This window comes from Eulemur rufifrons, chromosome 3, assembly GCF_041146395.1.
Source record: "Eulemur rufifrons isolate Redbay chromosome 3, OSU_ERuf_1, whole genome shotgun sequence".
Classification (NCBI taxonomy): domain Eukaryota; kingdom Metazoa; phylum Chordata; class Mammalia; order Primates; family Lemuridae; genus Eulemur; species Eulemur rufifrons.
Window position 1 is genome coordinate 31166112 of NC_090985.1, and position 16079 is coordinate 31182190.

The following is a 16079-nucleotide window of genomic DNA, read 5'->3' on the forward strand; positions in this document are numbered from 1 at the left end:
CTGCTTATTTTCTTCATTTGTGGTAAACTAAGATATTACAGTAAGAATCCCAGGGGAGTTATAGTCTTAAAGAATTCCTTTCCCTCTCAATTTTCATGGTTCTTTCTCTTATGTTAAATCAGTCTATGAACCATATCAAAGAAACACTGAATGGTAAATAAAAAAACTCACTGATTTGCACCAATTAGAAAAAAAAAAAAAGAACTTTTGTCTTCTTCCCTGAGAAGAATTCCATCAAAACTCTATACTCAGCAGCATAGTTTAGGAGAAAACACTTAAGGGTGAAACCATCTTGGTATATGTAGGCAATTATTTTTTTAATGATTGAAGTATTCAAAAAGTAGAATATGAAAGAATGTTATGTTAAACTCTTACAAGAGCTTGATAACACGTCTCCTGGACCCCAGACTTACACCTCCCCACCACTCAAATTTTTCTTCCATACCTAAGATTTAAGCTATTTGATGAAAGAGGTCATGTCATTTTTGTATCTCTAGTACTAAGCACTTATTTAGCATTCAATAAATGTTTGCTGAACTAAGGGAGAATTATTCAAGAGCTAAAACAAACTGAGGGAGGGTACTTGGTTACAACGTCCAGTGCCACTGTTTGACACCTTCACTTACATATTCTCCATAGGTCTCTTGTGTTGGGGGTGGTGGTGGAGGTCTGTACCCAGTTGGGGGGACTCCTCTTGCTCTTGGAGTGAGAAGTCCTCTTCCTCGACTCACTGGCCCTCTGGTAGATAGGACTCCCCTGGGAGTTGGTGTTCCACGAGGGACACCAACTCCAACCGGCCGGGCTGTGACTCCTCCCCTTCCCCTGCAAGCAAGAAGGTCAAATTAGCAATATTTATCATATTCTCTAACATTCCATTACTCACATATTTTAAACTTCAGAAAAATCAATGTGCTATATTTCTGTAAAAAGCAATAAGGAAATCATAAGCAAAGTGAGAATTAAAGCAAACAAGAAACAGTTATCTACTAAAAGGAAGTGAAGTCATTCAGGTAGTTAGTCCAGCAACAATATGGTAATATCAAAGAAGTTCAGACTTAATTTCTGGCTAGTATGCACAGAAGGAAGCTATGACATCTGGAGAAGCTGCGTGCACTGTTGACTTCCACATGATGCCATGCCAGGATCACACCATCAAGTGGGCCTTACCTTGCTTTTCTATGGACAAGAAAACTGAAGCTTAGAGAGCAAAGTCAGAGACCAAAACATATACCACAGTTTCACCAGAGAGAGAATAAATTGTACTTTCTCAAATAATGTATCACCTAATGGTACTATAAAATATCATTCTTAAGTTAAATAAATATAAGCATTTTCTAAAGTAGAATTCAACATATTCATGTATTTCTAATGTAAAACATGAGATTTCAAGTCAGAGAGGAAGAAAGGAAGTAGCTATATCAAGCATGGTTCAACTTAAGCAAAAACCTGAGAAAATGTGCAAGTTCTATTTGAAGAAATAAGTACAGAAAAGGGTGTCTACACCAGAGAATAAAAGACACAGCCTGATCCATCTCACCTATACAAGGTCCACCAAATAAGAACTGCAGCTGATAACGCTAGTTGTCTACAGATCAGTTTCCTCCTCCTCCAGTGTGTTTGGGATGGCAAATACACAGTTCAAAACTCATTTTACAAAAACAAAAGAGAAAGTTAACAAAACCAAAAGCTGGTCCTTGAAAAGATCAATAAAACTGATAAACCTCTGGACAGGCTAACCAAGGAAAAAATCCACCAATATCAGAAATGAAGAAGGTTTCATCACTACTAACCTCAGGACATAAAAGGATAATGAAGGAACACTATGAACAACTTCAGGCCTCAAAATTTATTAACATAGATGAATGGAACTAATTCATTGAAATATACAAATGACCAAAACTCACACAAAGAGAATTAAAAATCTGAATAGGCCTATATTAAAGAAATTTAATCAATAATTAATAATATTTAAAAAAGAAAACACACAGTCCAGATGGTTTCACTGAATTCTATCAAATATTAATATTAAAGGAAGAAATGATATAAGTTTTCTACAATTTCTTCTAGAAAATAAAATCAGAGGGAACCTTCCTAACTAACTTTACAAACCTGGTCATTGGAAGCCTCTTCTAAAAATTTTTTCTATATTACTAGTCAGAGGCTGGACCAGCCTGGGCCAGCCAGAGATGACTGGTCCCAGCTTGGCCTTGAGCCCTGGTAGGGACCTATCATAGAAGGTGTCTCCCAGAATGCTTTTCTAATTCTCCCTCTGGGGGCTACAACTGGCTGGGGGTAGGTGGAAAAGGGAAGGACAGGTGCTGGCCTTGGGACCAATCCAGCTGCTCTCTGACCTCCCCAGGATGAGGCATGTGGTCCTAATAACCAACATAGAAAAATACATTTCATTATATGATGAAAAAGTAGAAATAAATCTCTCTCATGAACACAGATGCAAAAATCCTCAAAAATATTAGGAAATTGAATTCAATAATGTATTAAAAGAATTATATACCATGACCAAGTAGGATTTATTCCAACTATATAAGGTTGGTTCACTATTAGAAAATCAATGTAATCTACTACACATCAATACGGCTAAAGTAGAAAAATCTTATGGTTATATAAATAGAACAGAAAAAGCATTTGGCAAAATGCAACACCAATTCATGACAATCACTTTCAGTAAACTAGGAATAGAGAGAAATTTCCTCAAGTTGAAAAAGAACAACTAAAACAAACCTACAACATAGTCAATGTTGAGAAACTGAATAGTTTTCCCTTAAGATTGGGAACAAGGTGAGGAGGTCTACTCTCACTGCTAGCATTCAACATTATGCTGGAATTACTACCTACTTCAATAAGATAAGAAAAGTAAATAAAAATTATATAAATTTTGAAGGAAGAAATAAAACCTTCTTTCTTCACAGGTGACATGATTGTCTATGTAGAAAATGCCACCAACGAATAACAAAAAAAGAGAAACAAAAAGTCACTCCTAAAACTAGTAAGTTAATAAAATAAGATCTAAGAATATAAGGTTAGCAAGTCAAATGCTTTCCTATATGCCAATAATGAACTGGAATTTAAAATTTAAAACACAAAAACATTTACTGAAACCACAAAAGAAATGAAATATTTTGGCATAAAGCTAACAAAATACGTACAGAATCTCTATGTAGAAAACCACAAAACTCTGATGAAAGAAATCAAAGGAGAAATATTCCATAGTCATGGTTATAAGACTCAATATTATGAAGATGCCAATTCTATCCAATTTGATCTATAGACTCAATGTAATAAAAATCTCAGTGACCCATGTTATAGATACTGACAAACATTCTAAAGTATACACGGAAAAGAAAAAGATCTAGCAGGTATAACATAATATTGAAGAAGAAAAACAATGTTAGAAGACCCACAATATCTAATTTTAATACTTATTATAAAGCTATAGTGATCAAGACAGCCTGGTATTGGTAAAAGACTAGACATAAATCAATGGAACAAAATGGAGAGCCCAGAAATTGATTTGGCAAAGGAGGAAAGACAATTCAAGAGAGAGATGATAATTGTTATTTTTTAACAAATTGTACAGGAACAACTGGACATCCATATGCCAAAACCAAAACAAACAAAAAACCAAAATAAAAACAAAACAAAACAAAACAAAAAACCACCTAGACATTTAAATACAAAGATACATACCTTACATCTTTCACAAAAATTAACTCAAAATGAGTTTTAGAGTTAAATACAAAATATAAAACTTATAGAAGAAAGCACAGAAGAAAATCTATGTATGACGTTGATTTGGTGATGAGTTTTTAGATACAATATCAAAAACACAGTCCAAGAAAGAAAAACTGATACGCTGGACTTTATTAAAATTATAGACTTCTGATCTGAGAAGGACACTACTAAGATACAAAGACACCACAGGAAGGAAGAAAATATTTGTAAAACACGTATCTGATGAAGCTGTGGTCCACAAACCCTGGGCTGCAGCCAGCTACCGGTCTGTGGCCTGTTTGGAAACAGACCGTGCATCATCACCTGAGTTCTGCATCCTCCCCACGACACCCCACTCCCCCATCCCCAGTCCGTGGAAAAATTGTATTCCATGAAACTGGCTCCTGGTGCCAAAAAGGTTGGGGACCACTGTGATAAAGGATCTGTACCTAAAATACACAAAAGACTTTAAAAACTCAACAATAAGGAAATAGCTCAATTAAAAAATGGGCAAACTACCTGAACAGACACCTCACCAAAGAAGATATACACAGATGGTAAATAATCAAATAAAAAGATGTTCAACATCATTTGTCACTAAGAAATTACAAATTAAAAAAAAATGAGATACCATTTTACACCTATTAAAATTACTAAAATAAAAAATAACTGGATATACCAATTGTTGATGAGGATGTGGAACAAAAGGAACTCTCATTTATTACTGGTAGGTAATAATAAATAAATAAATGTATGCTGAGAGCAAGGTTTTTCCTGTTGGAGTGGATGTTATAGATAAGCAAGAGAAAGTGGCTATAATGATCAATGTGGTAACAGATTAGAATCAGAGATATTAGTATAAACCCATGTTCAGTTCACTATAGATGCAGATGGTTAAAGAATAAACATAGTTATATGTACAGACATGGGCTATTATACACACATATGTCCTTGCTCTGTCAGCTGAGAGAGTCTAGAAGCAAGGATATTCCAGTACCAACAAGGAGAACTAGTACCCCGATCTTGGGTCTTAATACCACTCCCCAATAAACAGAGCAAGAGGTCCTTGGAGAAATGGCTGATTCTAGGACTGGAGGTAGAAATACATACAAGATGAATCTGGAGCAACTTGTAGTGCCAGAATGTAAGAAAGTGCTAAAAAAATAATAAGTGAATAAATAAAACCCCAAATCATGGGAGTAGGTCAAAGGAACAGAAGAGCCTACTGAAAGAACTCCCAATGGGCAACACTAAAAGAATGTGAGCAACAAAATGCAGTAGTATTGGACTGTAACCCAAAGTGTAAAATTGATGTTTATGAGTCCACATTGATATAAATAAATGACTGAATCAATCAATAAATAAGGGAGAAGAGACAAATCTTCCAAATAATTTTTGTAAATATCCCACCCACCAGGAGGTGAACTATAATTCCCTACTACTTAAAGAGGGATTCTCCATAGTGACTTCCTTTTAAAAGATGCAGTGGACAGCGATAAAAAGGAGCAATACCCTTACGGTGGTGAATTCTGACAGATACCACCTCAGCCAGGTGATCTTAACATAAACAGTGAGAAGTCATGTGGATAGTATGTACCTTGATATGATGAGATGAAAATGGCATTCATTCTCCAAACCATAACCCAAGGCTAATCATGAGAAAAATATCAGACAAAATCCAACGGATAGACATCTTACAAAAGATCTGACCAGTATGAATCAAAACGGTCAGGATCATTTAAAAAAGTAAGTCTCAGGTATTCTCACAGCCAAGAGGAGCCTGAGGAGACATGATGACTAAATGTGATGTGGTATCCTGAGAAAAAAAGACACTAGATAAAAACTAAGGAAATCTGAAATGGACTGTAGTTAATACTGCATCAATGCTGTAGTTAGCAATGTGTCAACACTGATTCATTAATCAAAAGAAACGAGCCATACTAATAAAAGATGTTAACAATAGGGGAAAACTACATGTGGGTTATGTGGAAACTTTCTGTAAACCTAAGACTGTTTTAAAATACCAATAACATTAAAAAACAACAAAACAAAAACCCCTCAGTTTTGCAGCTTTCTTGCAGCCATGGGTAACTTGTGATCCAGTTTTGGCCAACGACACATTAGCACTGAGTGAGATTTATGGAAAGCTCTTTAAAACTACAGTTGGCATTTTCCTTTCCCTTCTTCCTGCATGTGATGCGGACATGGCTGTAAGACGACAGGCTTGCAGACAAAAGTGACGAGCTAAGAAAAGTATAGCCACAAGCTAGAGGGAGCCAGGAACCCAAATGGCAGTGTGGGGTTGCTGATAAAATCTCTACTGGGTGAAGCCACTATAAGTAGACATTTGGTATTAGCAGTTGAACCTAATTTAAACATAAGAAATCTGAAGCAATTAAATTTTCTCATAAACTAACCTTACTCTTAGATAACCTTTTCATGAATAATGTAAATTAGTTTTTCTTTTTTTTATCCTAGGCCATAAATATTGGTACAGTACAAACGTTGGTCAAGAGTCAAAGGCACTGGAATCAGATCTGAAGTCAATTCCTCATGTCCTTGCTAGCTTAACTTTACCTGCCAGTTAAGACTCAAGCAAACCAAGAGTCAGAACTTTCCAAGCCAGTTTCCTCAACGGTGAAATGGGAATAAATACAGAACCCATTTCTTAGTGTTATTCTGAGGGAAAAATTACACAGTACACATAAAGTGTTTGAAATGTTTTCTGACTCAATAAAGATCAACAATTTATATAAATTTCAATCATTTTGAACTGTACTGACAGAGACACTATAATTTCTGTACTGCTTTACTTTGTATCGTCAGTATATATCAAGAAAAATCTTCAATGTGATTAAAGAGTAGTTTGTAGATATAGTACATCTAACTCCTTTGTGCTACTTCAACTAATTAGCATATATGTAAACTATTAAATAATTAAGTCTTCCTGTTTCCTTATCCAATACTCCATCATCCCATCCAGGGTACTATATGGACCACAAAATACTCAATATGCTTCTTGAATATACAACTGTATGCCTTTCATCAAATTGAAAGACATAAATTTATAAATTTAAATTTATATATTCAAGAAGCTCACAAATCTTTCCCATAATCATCGATATTCTTCGTTATGTGTCACTGGGTGTATGGAATCGTAGTAAGGAATTATTAGCTGCTATAGAATTTGAGACAAATCATTTGATACATCTAGTAGTTCTGGATACTTATCTCTAAAATATGCTTTGAAGATTAATTTTTTTAAGTGTTGAAATTTCACAGGAATGGTGTTAAGCAGCATAGCATTAACATTGCTTTAGATGACACTGGTGGGTGAATGGCACGAAGGAGAGTGACTTGCTAACATAAGAATCTTGTCATATCCCAAAGTATTCACTGAGTGCTATAAATGACGTTCAGGGTAAAGCCGAACAGCTGGACTGATAACATGAGATGAGAAGAGAAAAAGTGCCTGTTCAATGACATTTATATTGATAATCAACAGGATTTTTTTAAACTTGAAGAGTAGATCCAAACTGATAGGAATAGGGTGCCACACTGCTCACAATGAGTGTAACAGAAGAGCAGAAAGATAACACATCTGCAGAGAAAGTTTCAAAAGCAGACTAATGAATGAACTGTAATGGTTCTGTCTGCAGTTTTTAGCAGGCTAACCATGGTTTCTAGTCCTGAAACTCAGATATAAAAAAAATCCATAAAGGATTTTGTAGTGGGGAAGACTTTCATAGAAATAGATGCTTTGAATGAACAAATACAAAAAATTATTGACTAATCAGAAACTACTTAGTTTATAGATGAATAAATGGTTTTAAATGTGATAAAAAAAACATGTTTTGGGTTTCAACATACCCATACTTGAATTCAGTTTTGTCACTTCATCTTTGAGTCTCAGTTTTCCCACCTGTATGATGGGGTTAATGATATCACTCTTCTTGCAGAATAGCTGTGAAGTTTATGTATAGGGTATGTAAAGCGCCTGGCCTAAAGCAGGAACTTGGTAAGTGGGAATTACTGTGTATCCTTTTGCTTCTATTGTCCTCATATTTTCCTTTTGGCTACTTATTGAAAGACAAGTAGAGCAGACAGAAGGTACAACTCACGTCAGTTCTCATATTATATATTTAACAACAGTAATGTGGTCTAGTAGAGTAAGAGTTTGTAAATATATACTAAATCGTTTGGCTTTTATCTGTAACTTTTAGAAGTAGCATCAAAGTACAGCAGGTAAAACAATGGGTTCAGTGGCAGAAGCCAGGACTGCTGACGCTAGCTCCACAGCATTACTAGTTTGGTGACCCTGGGAAATACAGTTGACTCCTGGGGCTCAGGAAGGTCCGGGCCCATGGGTGGCTACAGAGTAGGACCTGTGACAGGGTCCTAACCTGTTATTACTGGTATCACGGTGAGGAAAACCTTCCCACAGATCCATCTGAGGTCCATGCCCTGATGCAATAACGATCTGAGGGATAACTGCATTTTTCCTATGGAATCCTTAACACATTTGACAATCGTTCTTCACTCCTGACAGTGCTTTTCTGTGAATAAAGCTCATTCTAAGGTCTTTTTCCTTGCCTAGGGTTGCCATGCGAATGAGAGGACAGACAAAAGGAAAAGGTGAAAGCAGCCTGCAGTTGGAGTCCCTCAGAACACACTTAAACTGTCAGAGCTGACAAAGACAAAAGCTTCCAAACAGATGATGCTGGCAGCTCTTACTCTGAGCACCTTTAGAGACCACCTGAACCGTGGTTCTACGGCCGTGCTTCGCACACGGTCACGTGCATCCACATCACCCGGGGGCCTTGTTACACGCAGAGTCTGAATCAGCAGGTCTGGGGTGGGACTGAGATTCTGTTTTTCTAACAAGCTCTCGAGTGCTGCTGCTGGTAATCTGCAGACCATCTTTTGATTAGCTGGGCTTAAGATTCAGAGGCCACAGCCCTGTCATGAAATACGCTATTGGTTATCTCTTTTTGTTGTTCTGTGTTTCACCCAAGCTTCGATGCAACTAAAAAATTAACTGAGCAACTGCTTCGTTATCCTACAGTATATAGAGTACAAAAGAAATCCATTCTGCTGTAACATGTAGCCTAATAATAAAAAATAAATAAATAAATAAATCCAAGGCAATTTATAAATTATAATTTAATCCAAGTTACAAACTGGTTGTTAGTAAAACTGTTGACGATATAATGTAAAGAAGTATACCCTTTTTTAAAGCGCAAAAAAGTCATTTATCTTCTCTTTGGATTCGATTAAGTAGCCCCTAATGACAGAGAGCTCCTTCCTCACTTTGAGGCCTATGTCACTCACTATTATCCAATTCTGATTGTCAGCATGTGTTTACTTTTTTATTTAATACGAAAATAACAAAACTCTTTCTCTATAATTTCTATCAGCTCTATTTCTGCCTCTTGGAACTATGCAGCACAAGTTTCCTTCCCTTCAGAGAACAATGATGTTGACAAAGGAACTTGAGAGAGAGCTTTGTTCCAGATCTTATGCTGAGTGATCATCACATTGTCATGGCCACAGGATTTTAATTTTCAGTGTAGGATCATTCTGAGTAATCAGAAAAGGAACTGTGGCAGAGTATGAGCTTGAATAGGACATTAAAAAAATTAAAGACAATTTGCATAAGTGTGTGCTCAATTTTCTATTGATGAGGGAACTATGGCTTGGAGAGAAGTAACCTAAAGTTCCTCTAGGCCATATAGCTAGTAAGAGCCAAAGCTGACTCTAGAAACTCTCATTTTCCAGTGCCATACCCTAATTTCAAGCCACGAACAGCCCCCTTCTTTTCTGTTTCTAAACCTCTCTCTGCTTAGGAGGACTTCCCTTTGGCACTATCTTGCCTGATTCCTTCACCTTCCGTGTACGTTTGTTCAAACTCTTTTTCTCCATTCAGAATACTCCTACCCTCTTTTCTATTCCCATAGCACTCTTCGTTGATCTCTCTTTCCCCTATTTATATCATTCTGTCCCAGTCACTTGTCTCTCTGACTTTCCTCTCTTATACTCTAGACTCCCTGAGGTCAAGACAATGACTTAATCATCTCTGTAACTTCAATTCTTGACACAGAAAGGACTCAAGGAAATTTGTGATATTAATTAATAACATAATAGACTGATTTTCAAAGAGGTTTTGAAAAAAATATTAAAACTTCCAAAAAACCAAAGTGTGGTGGGGAGGAGCTTGCCACTGTATATGAACATGCTCCCTGGATTCCTTCTCCAGCTTTTGCACTGGACACGTATGTGCTGGCCGAGCTGGAGCCAAGAGAACCAGGCTTAGGCTGCTTTTCTTGTTTGTCCGTCCCTGCTGGCATGTAAATTATGAGTTTTTGTCATGAGTTCTCAATAATTTGCAACACTATTTGCTTCAGTAATTGCCTTCCTAAAGCCTATTAATATTGAGGTGATTTTAAAAGAAACCATCAATTTTTCTCCTTTTGTCTCCCCTTCATCAACTCCAGGGTGACTGGTCACTAATACCATCAGAGAGTACTTTAATAAAAAGTAATTTGATACTGAGTACTGATTTCAGTAGGAGGAATTCAGTGGGCTTTATGGTAGGAAACAAAAACAAAAACAGAGAAACTCATTTTCAACCTAAGTCCTCTAGTGTTTTGCCTGGGATATGGGGCATACATGTCAGGTATAGACACCTAGCTGTATTAAAGGCACAAACTGTGTAGTAATGACAGAGTTGGAAGGAAGGAGAGGAGGGTGACTGTTGTGATAGTTTAGGTGGGAGGTTGTCCTGAGCAGGTTAGTCTAGTAGAGAATCAAACAATTTAAAAAACATCCCAACAAAGTTTTTATTTAAAATTTCCATAAATCTGTCCAGTTGAGAAAGAATTATCACTTTCTTTTATCTACCCTTTCCTTAATAAAAAGAAAAAGTACTGTTTAATATTGATTGGTACATTAATATAAATCATATCATACATTTGGTGAAACATTTATTGCCCTAATATTAACTACTCAAGTCTTCCTAGTAACACTTCTCATAACTTCATATACTAGAGGGGAAAAATATACTATTTTCAGTATATTAAGACAATCCTTAGCAACTACGATATCATTCTTAATCCATTTTAAAGAGAGTATCATTTAACATTTCTACTTAGTGTGTAACTCTTTGTTGTTTATCCTTCTAAAAATGAAAAGGAAATTTTTTTAAAAAAATAAAAGATTTTAAACATTTCAAATGGCAGTAAAAAATTTGTTTTTACATTATCAAAAAATAAGGGGGGGTGGGGAAGGGAAGGATATATACCTATATGATGGGTGCAATGCGCACGACCTGGGGAACAGACACGTCTGGAGCTCTGGCTTGGGGGGAAAGGCGGAACAGGAGCAACGTATGTAACCTGAAATTCTGTATCCCCCATAACAAGATGAAATAAAAAAAAAAAATAAAAAAATAAAAAAAAAAAGAAGAAAAAAAAATAAATAAAAAATAAGGTATTAAATTCCTAAAATGTATATGCATTAAAGTTTTGCCAAAATAAATACATTCTGCCTTCTAGTCATACATATAGATATAAATTCATAAACAACAGATACATAATTGCCTTGTAAAGTTGCCTTATAAGAACAAAAAACTAACTATTTTAATAGAGTAAGAGGCAGAGAGGAAGTTTTCTTTTTCATAAAAAACTACTTGGAACTGGGTTAGGTGTTGGGGTAGAAAGATGGTGGGCAATGCTGGGTGAGAGGAGGAAAAGAAAATAATTCCTCTCTAGTCTAGCACTCCCCACTGCGTAATCCTTTGCCTTTACTGGGTGGCTGCTGTGCACCAGGCCCTGTTTTGTGCAGTGGGAATGTAACAACAGGAAACAAGACAGAATTTCTGAGAGACCTCCTGAAACTCACATTCTAGTAGATTTGTACATTCAATAGAAGGTTAAAAATATATTTTTACTTAGGAAAGTATAACTGTTTCCTATAACTGTCCAACTTTTGTTATAATTTCCAATTACTAACTACTGAAGTTAATTTTTATCTTAAAACAAACTTAGAAAACTTTTTGGTGAGCTTGATGCTGTTAGATAATTTAAAATCTCTAACTTGATCCTTATCTAAAATTTTTCCTTGATGACAATTCTGTAAATCTCTTGCCAATTTGCCTAGTAATTTTATAGCAGCCAATTTAACACTGCATTTTCCCATGTATTTTGAATCCTGAAATGTGAGTTTACCTCAAGGCTTAAAATTAATGATTCTAAACCTTTATTTCAGTGAACATCAAAATTACATACTGGTTTTTATTGTAAGTACTGCATTAAACTTCAAAAGCTGAAATAATTTATGAATTTCAGAAAACTTTTTCTTTATAAGAAAAGAAATTGATTCCTAATATATTCTGCTAACATTTAAAAACATTATGCAATCTATAATGAATAAAAAAGGTTAGGTTATTATTACTTTTTAAACTACATGGCTCTTAATGATGATAAAGTTTAGAAGACGCTACTGTTTAAACAAACAAATATAAACACAGAAAAATATAAAGTTTAAAATCTAAGCCCAGATTTTAACATGGTCCTTCAATATAAATTGATGAAAGACTGCTCATAGGCAAAATATGTTATGAAATTTAGGCACCAGTTATGGGCAGAGGCAGGAGCATAAGGAAATGGTCACTCATTAGTTGATAAGCAGAATATAATACATGATTGAAAAGAGAATTTATACAAATTCAGATTACCAGTCAAGTTCTCTTCAACCTCCTGAATCATTTCCATTTACTGTTTCAGAGAACATGTTCATTACTTTCACTAATTCTTCCAAACCTTTACATTTGGACCATGGCATCCATGCATATTTGTTTTATTGTCATTCTTAATTTCCCCCCATATTTATTTCGTTAGCTCAGAATTTCTTTAGGGTCCCTTGGGAACACTCTTATCTCCCTAGCAGCCTTTTATAGTGTTGTCTTCCTCTGATGTTTCTGTTTATCTTAATCTTATCATTTTTTATCTTCCAGGAAAAAACATCTCTAAATTACTAATTTAATAAATTTTAATACTTTATAAATTTTAAAGCATTTTTATTCAGTAATTTAATAAAACTTTAGGGGAGAAGAAGGTGAAAGAATACATATCTCTGGAAGTGAGGCTCTTGATATTTATTTTTTGAAAAAGCCCCACAGGTTCCCAAAACCTGAGAACCAGTGAGTTACCCATTTTTTAAAGAACAAACTCAATTTTAGCAGCCTTCTATCCATATAGTATTTACGGTACAAAGGTGTTATGATTTTAGGCTTTGAAATAGTTCCTAAAAGCATATAATGGCAAGAATCAAGACAGCATAAATTAAAATATTTTAGTATTCTTTAAATTCAATGTTAGATGAGAGAAATGGAAAAGATAGGAAGCAGCTTTTCTGGGTGGCTGCGTGTGTGGCAAGTGGGATGGTGATCATATTTCATAGCCATTTACTTCTCAGGAGAAACGTGTAATATTGGCAGTGCTGTCCCCCTTTGACTAAAGTGTAGAGAAGTGAAGTTGCTCTCCTGTGCCACTTAAATAGTCAGGAGTCTCAGTGACATTTGAATTCAGATTTACCTAATTCTAAAGCTCTTTTCTATGAGATATCCTTCAGGGGCAAAAACAGATCTAAAGATCACCAAAAAACTGTTAGAACTGATAAATGAATTCAGTAAAGTTGCAGGATACAAAATCAACATACAAAAATAAGTAGCATTTATATATACCAATAGTAAACAATCTAAAAAAGAAATCAAGAATGCAATACCATTTAAAAGAGCTACAAAAAATATGAAATAGCTAGGAACCAATTTAACCAAAGTTCTAGAGATCTAAAAATAGGACCACCATATGATTGAGCAATTCCACTACTGGGCATATATCCACAAGAAAGGAAATTAATATATCAAAGAGATATCTGTACTCCCATGTTTATTTCAGCACTATTCACAATAGTCAAAATATGGAATCAAACTGAGTGGCCATCAATGGATGAACGGGTAAAGAAAATGGATAAATGAAAATATTCCATATAAAATCTAACATTATTAAGCCATAAAAAAGAATGAAATTCTGTTGTTTGTAGCAACATTCATGGAACTAGAGGCTATTATGTTAACTGAAATAAACCAAACACAGAAAGACAAATATCACATGTTCTTACTCATGTGGGAGGTAATAAAAATGGATCTCATAAAGAGAGAGAAAAGACTAGTGGTTACCAGAGGCTGGGAAGGGGGTTGAGAGATGAAGAAGAAAAAAAAAAAAAGAATACAAATGTATTTACAACTGAACTGTACACTTAAAAATGATAAAGATGGTAAATTATATATATCTATATAATATCTCAATGAAAAATAAAAAGAAGAAAAATTATAATTAAGTGAGCTGATAGATATGTTAATCTGTTTGATTTAATCGTTCTACTATGCAAAAATATATCAAAACATCACATTGTATACCAGTAATATATACAAGTTGTCATCTGTCAATTAAAATAAATGCATAAAAAATAGAAACTTTTAATTTCAGCAGTCAGTGGGCATGCAAATTAAACTGGCCAATATTCATTCAGTTCAATGCTAAATTTGAAGTACTTTGCCATTACTGTTATGAGTGATGAAAACATCATATGATACATATAATTTGTAGTGTTGGGTGGTGGTAAATGTATTCCCATTATAGGAGCAATTAGCAATTTCTCAGATTTTTAAAAACCTGACCTCCATTCATTTATTACTTCAGTGATTACTTATTGAACACACCCTGTTTTAAGACTGTGCTTAGACCCAGGTACAAAAAGCAAAAGGCACATCTCTTTACTATGAGCCCAATCTAGTCTGGAGATAAAACAAATTTAGTAACTACATTGCCACATGGTCCTAGTAACAGCAGAGTTTAGCACAGGGTGCTAGATGCTCAGAAAAATAGTGCAGTACCCAAACTAGAGTTATTACATGCCTTTGGTAAAAGTGTATCTCAAGAACTCAATAGAGGGGAAATAGACTTAACTAATGTAAAATGGTCTAATACAATCCCTCTTCTGAGACCTCCAGGAAGTGCTTACAAAGGTATGAATTGACATGTTTTTAACATCTGAGAACCTCTTTATTCTTTCTTTATAGCTAGGATGGAGTTTTATTCATTTGCATCCAGACTCTTCTGTACCGGACCACTTTTAGCAATACTGTAATAATTACAGGGGAATAGCTTAAAAGCTCTTTGGCACAGCACGTAACACAGCTCCTTATCAACCTCACAAATGGTCAACTCCAACTACAGTCAACTAACTACTACAGGTGCGTCCAAAGGAGTTAATATGCAGGCAGTTAATTCAGAGGCATTTAGAAGTAATTATGCAGTCAGTCAATGAAGATTACCACCACTCAGGGTCCATTTAAAAGATCTGTGCTGCTTTCTTTAGCACAAATCTGATTGTTCCTTCTATTAAATTGTTTATTACTCTACTAGCCAAAGTATTGGCTTTGTATTATGTGTGTTTGGATTAGGACTACCAATTGATGATATACTAAGATTAAAACTTAAAATATAACTTTAATAATAAAGGTTTTGTTTTTCATTCCTCCCTATCTTGGCATTTCTTTCATCAACTGTTCTATTTCATCCTCTACTATTTCTAGCTTTACATTCTTGGGAGATTTGAATTTACAGTGTTTGAATGATGAAGACATTATAATACTTTGTCTTTAGTTTATTTTAACATTTCTATATATAAATAATTTCAGAAGGACTTCAGTTTTAATATTACATTTATATTCAGAGAAAATGCTTATAATAAATTTACTGATTTCAGAAAACATTTGAAGTATTATTTTTCAAATATAAAAACATAGAGGTAACAAGGGATAGAAGAGCATGAACTTTAGATTAAGGCAGGTAGATACTAATCTTGACTCCACCAACTAACTGCATAATACTTCAAGAAGATGTATAACTGCCATATTTCTAGTCTTACTTTCATCATTTATAAAATGGGGATAATTATAGTTTATCTACAGTTGTTCTGAGGCACAGATATGAAATTTCTGGCACACGTGTGTTCTCAAAAAAATAGCCACAATATTCCACTTCTAGTTTAGTAATGTAAGCTCCAATCAAACTAACCCTTGGAGAGATAACTCTAAACTTTGGCTAAAATATTAATACAAAAAAAAATCACTTGAAGGTACTAAATAATGATTAGAAGCAGGCAGATTCTGGAATACTACTGACACTTGGAAAAAGGTAGCTGGATGAGGTGCCTTCTTATGGCTTTAGCATGAGGACAGGCTACAGGAGGCACACAGAGAGGCTATAACTCTGATCGAAGACCCA

The 16079-nt window shown here is 34.9% G+C and overlaps 1 protein-coding gene across 1 annotated transcript in view; it reads right to left on the reverse strand.

The window, feature by feature from the left end:
- Window positions 1-16079, reverse strand: part of KHDRBS3 (KH RNA binding domain containing, signal transduction associated 3) — a 164690-nt gene that overhangs the window by 60139 nt on the left and 88472 nt on the right. Inside the window, exon 6 of the mRNA XM_069465958.1 lies at window positions 627-822. Coding sequence (XP_069322059.1) covers window positions 627-822 — 196 coding nt within the window. The remainder of the gene's footprint in view (window positions 1-626; window positions 823-16079) is intronic.